This window comes from Poecilia reticulata, linkage group LG23 (assembly GCF_000633615.1).
Source record: "Poecilia reticulata strain Guanapo linkage group LG23, Guppy_female_1.0+MT, whole genome shotgun sequence".
In the NCBI taxonomy this organism is placed as follows: domain Eukaryota; kingdom Metazoa; phylum Chordata; class Actinopteri; order Cyprinodontiformes; family Poeciliidae; genus Poecilia; species Poecilia reticulata.
The window spans coordinates 14,993,300-15,002,034 of record NC_024353.1 but is presented as its reverse complement, the minus strand read 5'-3'; the positions used below and the strand labels follow the sequence as shown (position 1 = coordinate 15,002,034).

At 39.4% G+C, this 8,735-nt stretch overlaps 1 protein-coding gene across 1 annotated transcript in view; it reads left to right on the top strand.

The window, feature by feature from the left end:
* Positions 1-1,183: 1,183 nt before the first annotated feature.
* Positions 1,184-8,735, top strand: part of LOC103459635 (NXPE family member 3-like) — a 12,060-nt gene continuing 4,508 nt past the window's right edge. The window contains exons 1-4 of the mRNA XM_008401383.1: positions 1,184-1,234; positions 4,082-4,240; positions 5,227-5,691; positions 7,428-7,723. Of these exons, the coding sequence (XP_008399605.1) occupies positions 1,217-1,234; positions 4,082-4,240; positions 5,227-5,691; positions 7,428-7,723 (938 nt within the window). The 5' untranslated portion in view covers positions 1,184-1,216. The remainder of the gene's footprint in view (positions 1,235-4,081; positions 4,241-5,226; positions 5,692-7,427; positions 7,724-8,735) is intronic.

The window sequence follows — 8,735 nt, the reverse complement described above, 5'->3', positions numbered from 1 at the left end:
ACACACACACACACACACACACACACACACACGCGCACACACACACACGCACACACACACACACGCACACACACACATTTACTTTGGCTATTTCCAAAGCTGGTGTTCTGTCAGTTTGCTGTACCCTTTTTATTGCTCTACCTGCTGGCTACTTTATTGAAACAGCTCAATGTTGACACTTCATAAACTTTAATGTTGCTCAGTTTTATAGGACTGTTCTACAACAGTCGTATAAAAGAATCAAACAAAAGTAATATTCAATTTAACCTTTGACAACGGAGAGTTTTTAAGGATGGCACCTTTCAATACAGGTGTTCTTGGAAAAAATGCCAAACCACACCTGTATTTGCACATCAAAGGTGAACTGAAAAGAGCTGTTATCTATTGTATCCAACCAGCACTCAGTCAATCCATCTTCAATCTAAATGATTTGTTCCCTGTTTTACATGATTCAAATAAGTTTCTATTATACATTCATAGATTTCTATGGCGAAAATGAATGTCTTGTGGCAGGAGGTCGTCAAACTTATCAGAGTTCTGGTAGAGACCATAATATTAACAACAAAAATGTACAAATTAAACAAATACCCAGATTTTAGCATTTTGTTACTGTAAAGCTAATCAGAATACTACCAAGAAAAGCATAATAAATGACAAATATGAAATGTCTTACTTGTGGGAATCAAATTTAACAAGGCTGGGATGAAATAGCAAACCTTGGCATGGCTGAGTGCTATTTACATTTTATCCTGTATGCATGTATCGTTTAGGACACATTTATCGGCCAGCCGATTTCCTGGTGTTGGTTGAAAAAAACAAAAAAAAATGGTACCAGCCAAAATCTGAATTGGCAGGTCAGACTTTTTCTGTAATCGGCAATCAGCTTGAAAACTGCAATAGCAGGTGCAGCCCGACTTAAGACGGAATACATACGCACATGAGGAAATTTTGATTTAATACATTTATTTTATTCTATCCGTTTCTCCAAGCAGAAACCTTAAAAATATTAGTTATTCATTTAAATAATGAATAGCTCCTGTAATTCATTTAGAAGAAGGAATTTATAATCAAAGAATCATTAAAGGAGGAGTGTCCTTCCACAGCACTTGTAGGGTTGAAGCCACACAAGGTGCTGGGAGTTTGACAAACAATAAAAAACCCTGTCAGGCTGGTTCAGCTTAAAGAGACGAAGAGCAGAAGACAAGTGTGGAGGACGATGGAGACGGGCAAAAAGGTAAAATAAAAAAATATACTGTAAATATAAAAAATATTTATAATTATATTTAGAAATCATTTCTGTTCAGTGTATTACAAAACAGACAGCTACATAAGATTTAAAAGATATTGAAGTTTTTTTTTTTCCCAGCAGTGGAGATGATTACCATCTCAAATGTCAACTCAGTTAAAAAAAAAAAAAGAAATCTTCCAGTTTGTGAAATAAATGCTGCATTTTAAACCAACCTAACAAGCTTCTTGCTTCTGTAGATCAACTTTTAAAAATATTCAAATTGTGGTGTTTTTGGGTGACTGTGGCTCAGTGGGTAGAGTTCTTGTCTTGCAATCAGAAGGTTGTAGGTTTAATTCCAGCATTTATATGTTGTGTTCATCTGTATGCAGCACACAGGCAACTTTGTGAGATAAAATCCACAGCTGGGTGTTATCTCACAAACACAGCGCTAATGGGTGAATCTGGCTCTAGTCCAAAACTCTTTGGGTGGTAAAATGACTGGAAAAGAACTATATAATTTTCAGTTGTCAAACTTGCTCTAAAATCATTCTAGTTTGCTTTATGAATTTACATTTTATGGTCTGAATAGCCTGCTTTCTTTTACGAATGACAAGAAACAGCCAACTTGATCTTGAACACCTGAGAAAGCTCGTGATTTTATTGTTTGTTTTTAATTAAGGTAACATTTACCACCTTTAGGAAGAAGATCTGCTAATTTAGCATGATAACATAACATTCAGCTACCTTGTCCATACCTGACTTTGTGTTAATGCACATTTAATTTATCATGAATACAAAAGAGAAACACCCAAAGAAAAAATCTTGGCGTGTTTATTATTCAGGTTAGTAACTGGTAGAATGACTGGTTGCAGTACTAACTGGAAACAAAAGCTTGTTTAAACTTAAAGCCATGACAAACAAAGTCGAATGTCACACAGCAAACTTGGAAGTGTTCCATCAACTCCTACAGATTTGAATTCAACATTTTGAAAGTGTCTATATTGGTCCGCTCTGGATGGTGTAAAAATTAAACTTTTGAAGGTGTTATTTGTGATATAGTTGAATCAACACTCACAGTAGTTGAAATTAAACACACATCAGTGTTGACTTACTCAACACTTGTGTATTTTGTCAAAAGTTAACACTATGAATGTGTTAATCTAACACAGAACAGTGTAAAGTATATATCATCACAGAAATCTGAGTTTTGAAATACTTCTGACAGGGTGTGCTGTGGTGCCGCAGGGGTTAAGCACAACCCACATATGGAGACTCTAGTTTTAGTTGTTCTGTCTCCCATCTGGGTCCCCTCTAGTCCTGGGCTAGGGGCCTTCTGTATCTCCCACCCTACCTGGAGCTCCTTCCTTGAAGTGATGTCACAAATATGTTACAATTGTGAGATGAACTGTCTGATGTTGACTTTTAAATCAACACCAGACTGAGTTACTGTTGGTGTCAATTTACAAATCAGCAATGGACTGGGTTGCTTTTATTTAACTTTTTGGAATAACACAAACTCTTTAGGGAAACTAACACTCATGTTGTTGAATTAGACTTAATAAGTGTTGAATTAACACTGTATTTTAACATACACCACTTACACTGGAAATCTAAGACTTTTGAATTTGCTGTGCAGTGATTCCCCAGACCGGTTGAAATAACGGCTCCCTGACCTATGCCTTTTTCCTCTTCTGGAGAATAACTCACCCAACACAAAGCTTTAGGTTAAAAGTGAACATGTTTTGTTTGAATGGAAGTAATGCCAATGTTTTGACTGGCTGTCAACACAGTGCGAGTTATATGTGCATTCTCTAATAACAAGAGAAAAATTGAGTTACTTTATTACTTTTTGTTCCTCGTTAGAATTCCGTGTTAGAAAATTTAAGCCATCATTAAGCATTAATATTTAAATTTTGTTTAAATATTGTTTGTTGTAAATGTGCAGTGCTTTGTTACTTTCCTTAATAAATCGTATTTTATTCTTTAACGCTGAGGTATATAACTTTTAATAATTTTTTTTTTTTTCCATATTTGTTGTCTCACTTTGTTGTGACAATATGAGACAGATAATCTGTAAAAAAAAAAATTGAGCTCATCTGCCTTCTCTCATCAATCAATTTTATCTATAAAGCCCCCTGTATTTTGGAGGCAGCTTGCTGTAAACACATAATAAAGAACATTTCTGAAGTGGGTTTGAACCGTCCTGGGTCACGGTCTGCAGGTGCAAATACCAGCGCTGAGAAGTAAACGGAAACTGGTGGGATCCTCCCTTTTTCTCCTCTCTTTGTAAGAGGGCTGGTGGAAATTAAAAGCGATGTACTTTCATCTTTTCCTCACTTCCCTGGGTTAGCCAGGGGAGTCATTGTTCGTATTCTTCGCTTAATTTGTTAACAAAATAATAATCAAAATGCATTTTGATTCGTTCTTGATTGACTCAGGGCTTAAGGTAAGATTTATTTATTTCCTTAACAACATTCTCCATTTGAAAGAGTAATCCAAACATGCTGATCCTTTCAGGGCTGATTGTCATCTCCAGTAATCTCCAAACACGACACACAACCATAAATGCGCACGCTCATAACTAAGAACAATTTAGGGTCATTTAGGGAGGGAACTGGTAGACTCCATGCAGAAGGCTGCTCTAAAACCATGTTTAGATCATGTTTTGTTCTCTAATTATGAATGAATGAAGAATCATTCATCTATTYATTGTCCACAGCCATGTATTCATACATGTTCACAGTGGAGCTGGTCCCTCTCGCCAGTGGTCTAAAAGACATTTCATTTTTAAAATCGGAATTAGGACTTGACAGCCACCCGTAAGTGACTTTTTGTTTTTATCTTTTAACACAGAGCCACATCGAGTCGTCACTCCTACTGGGAGGCCAAGCTTTAAGAAAACGTTTTCCTCTGAAGTACGGATGGATCTTTCTGTTGTTGGCCTTCTGTGTCTTATGGATCATGTTTAGCTATCCCGACATCGCTGATCACATAAACAGTAAATTAGCAGAGGTGAGTATTGGTTCAAAACATGAACTCCAACTACAGAACCACCATAGACTAGTAAAAATACAGTTCTTATCATAATCCTTGGAAGGTAAATAACCTAAGGTGCCTTTGAATTGCGCTAATCAAATAATATACTTGAGGAAAGACAACAAGGGTTAAATTAGTTTTAGGTTCCGTCATGGTTGAATGGTACAGAAAGGGTTTGTTTGCTTTGATGGCAGGAAACATAGTGGAGGACGGAACAGGTTCAAAAGAGACACTGCTGGAGCTGGGTGAGTCATTGATCACTGTAGTCTGTCAGCCAGAACAGGAGAGAGCCCAGGGGTAACTGAAGATTTGCAGGGTACTGACAGAGCCGGTGAATGACTCAGAGTGAGATCCAGGGTTTCATCTGGGAAGCTTGTAGAGGGAAACACAGTAGAGGTTAATCTCAAAGATAATTTGAAAGAGCAGATTGTGGGGACTCAGGGCATGTGGGAGAGGTTAGAAGTTACTACATTGGCTAACACTCTGGTATCAAAGACTGACAGCAGACAGATCTGAAGCTCTACTTGATGAGAGTAGATGTGCATAAACACACCTGCCTATACCAGCCTCACCAACTGCACTCCCTGATGCCATCTTGGAACTGTCAGGAGGTGAAGAAACAGATCCCAACGGGTTCTCTTAAATTGATACAGTAATTCCAGATCTCAGGACCTTCTGGATCGTTTTTTTAAAAACTATCTGAGATACATTCATGAAAAATATCAGAAACTACATTTACATTGTTAAATACAAAACAGTTTTCACATTCAAACTGAGCAAGCATAGACTGAATAGAACAAAAGTATTGAATCAGTTTCATGCTAATTGAGGAAGAAAATCAAAATGTTCATTAAATTCAGTGAGGGAGTGTAAGGACTAAGCAACATATAATTAATCAGTATTTTGTACAAAACTGTGTTTTCATGTCACTTGATTTATTCAATGTCTAAACTTTTCTCTAGCTGAAGAATAAAGTTCCTTCCACCACTGAGGCTCCGATTTCCACCACCAGAACTCTGAAACGTCCAACTGAGCCTCCTAAGCCAACCAGTTTCTGCTCCTTCCACTCAGTGTTACCTGAAGACGCTCTTGAGTTAGAATCTTTAAAGAACTACATCACCTGGCCTGAAACCCCATCTGTCCCAGATAACTTCTCTCTGACTGACACCAGTCATCCTGCTCACAGCACTTTCACCATCCTTCCACGTGGCGGAGGGGGAAGTTGGCATGTTGGTGATCAGCTGGAGGTCTTGATAAAAATGAATGACTTCAATGGACGCCCCAAGAAATCTGGTGGCGACGTCGTATTTGCTCGGCTGCACAACCTAACTGTTCATGCAGGTGTGGTGGGGAAAGTCTTTGATCATCACAATGGTTCCTACACGGCTGTTTTCCCTTTACTCTGGGAAGGAAGCGCACAGGTTGAGGTAAGACTGAATGTTTTCCTCTTAAATGTGCCAATAGTGTGACCTAGATAAGGTCTCCTTTTTACTCTCACCTAAATAAGCTTTTTGTATCATGAGTTCTGGGTGTTTAGGGCCTGAATGCTAAGAGTAGGAAGGTAATCTAACATTTTCATGAGTTTATTAATTTGCCTTGATTTAGGAGTTCTGTCAGAATGTTTTTAAAACAATTTTTAGGTACAACTTGTTTTCTCATACTTTGTCCAAAATCTATCGTGTAGTCAGAAATTTGAAAAATCCATGATCTTGAGGAAAACGAGAAACTCAGTTTAAGTAACATTTCTCCTGTTGATCTGCCCCAGGAGTGTCTTGTGCAATAAATGTTCTATAGGTATAGTCAGAACATGTCTGACTATACCAGAAATACTTGCCAATTTCAGTAAAAGTACAATTTTCTTGATTCTCATGGAGTATGGACACTCTTTATCCAGTCTAATCACTGGTCAAATGATAGCTATGAAACTGCAGGGAGTTGAAAACAACTCAGGGAGAACTAATGAATGTAATGACTAAATAAGCACAGGAGAGCAAATTGCAAGAAAACATCTATTGCAGTGGTTCTCAAACTTTTTCTCCTGGGCCCCCCCAGTGGTTTCCAAACTATGTCTGCCCCCCCACCTGGTTGACCGACGTGTGTGTGTGGGGGGTGGATTCTTAGTGACTCCCTGTTATACTCAGCCCCGGCTCCAGACGAACAGGGGGGGAGAGGAATCAACTTTTTGGGGGGCAAAATGAATTGTAGCTGAACATAGACAACAGCACCAGTAGCCTACAAGCCACTAGCTGAACGAGTCACATCGGCCGGGGGACGGGGCCAATGACTGGGCCCCTCACGTGTATCGTCTGCGTTGCTGGAAACTGTTGAGCGGAGGGGGGGGGGGTAATTTTAACATTACATATACCTTTCTGAGCAGGCGAGGGCGCATTTTCTCTGTCTAAAATCAGACATTAAAGCGACTTGAAACCATTCCTCCCTTCCTGGCACCTCCAGACCCGGGTCCCCATCCAGCCCGGGCCGGGGGGCAGCCGGCCCCCCTATAGCTCCGCGCCTGCTGCAAACTACTTGTTAACAAGCTTAAGGTGCTGTGTTCATATTAGCTAGTCATCTTTTAGCTAACTTTACCTGCATCCAACAGCTTTACTCAACTAAGTGAGTTAGTTTGGGGGGAAAACTGTGAAAAGTTCTTTGTGTTTTGCTGGTTTGCTGCCATAATTCGAACACACACACGCACAGGTGTAAACCCAGCGCGAGTGTGGTAGCGCGAGTGTTGCGTTTAAAGGCGGCTCGGAAAAACAGGTTACGACATGTTAACAACGGATTAAACCGTTTTTAACTGCTGATAAAAGTGACAGAGGACACAGATATGGGAAGTGCGGAAGCCCCTACTGTATCAAATTGACAGAGGAATAACAGAGAGTTGGCCATAAGGTAAAAACCCAGCACATACAGCGTTCATGTTTTTTTTTTGTTTTGTTTTTTTTCATCAAGACTGCTTTTGCACAGTGGCTCATCTGTAGGAGAACTTTTCTAGGAAGCATTGGCCTCATCAGTTTTGTGAATGGGACTTGCAGTTTTTGAGTCATAAGCTGAAACACGTATTTTCTACCATAGCTCCACCAATAGGTGAACGTGTCTGATATTTGTATCTGAGTAGCAGTGTGGGACCTTTTTTGTAAGAATTCTTGTTGTTTTCAAAAAGGTGACCCTGGTCCACTCCAGTGAGGCAGTCACAGTCCTGGAAAGAGTCAACTTGGAAAAGCCTGACAGAATTTTCTTTCAAAGCCTCTTCCGTTCAGGCTCAGTGACTGAGGCTACTAATTGCAACGTGTGCCTTAAGGCACCTCCGGAGCAGCTTTGCAACCTCACTGACACCCGAACCGGTGAACCCTGGTTCTGCTACAAGCCAAAGACCCTCAAATGTGAACACAGGATCACCCATGCCTTCAAAGGTTATGTACCATATCCAACAGGCAAGGAGGCCAAGCTCTTTCAAAGGTAAAATTAATCCTAAAGCTTGCATCAAAATAACTGGGGGCAGTGTGTAAATAAGTATACCATAAAACTTTGCCGTTTAATCATATCTAGTGTAGAAATTTATTACTCAGAAGTGACCTACAAACTAGTATTTTTTCAAACCAGAAAACCATACCATCAGCTTGCAAGAGGAACAGACAGTGTATTATAGTGTATTAATTTAGATTAATAATTGGGGACATTTTAAAATGATCCCAATATGACAAAAAGGAGGATAACATTTGTTCCTTGTTACTTTCTGAGGCATTTTTATAAAATTTTTTCCAGTGTGTCCTGTCTGGTAGTGGGGCACTCAGAATTGTTACTTGAGTGACAAAATGAAGCCCAACAGATTGACTTTCAAAAGAGAAGCATACGAGTGGCTGTTTAGGACAAAATTTATGTTTTGTCTCTCACACACTACAAAAGACTCACACACACTCAAAAAATACTCAAATTGCGCATACACACTACTAAAATGTCACACGCACACACATTTTATTTTTGTCGCACATACACTGTACTAACTTCTCGCACAAGCATACACAAAATACTACAATTGCGCACATACACTACTAAAATATCACACACGCAAACAATTTTTTTGTCTTAGTCACAACACTAAGATTGCACAAATAAACAAATAAAATATAGACTCATTATTTTGTATGTGAAGGACTCAGTTTTGTATGTGTGAGAGGCGTCACGGAAGAGGCGGGGCATAATTTGGAGATCAGATTGCGCATGCGTTATACCACAGTGAAGATAGCTTCAAGTTAGATATGGACCTTACCAAGCTCCGCCCAGAAACGCCCCTCGAAAGTCCCACGTGACTTCATGTCTCACATTAACCTCCTCGCAGAGCTTAGCTTCTATGGAATTTTTCGTTTCGACTGACTCTCTGCAGAGTATTTCTGAGTCGATTAGTTTAGTATTTCTGCCGGATTTTCACAAAATATCAGCCACGACAATGGACAAGGGAACCAACAAGTTC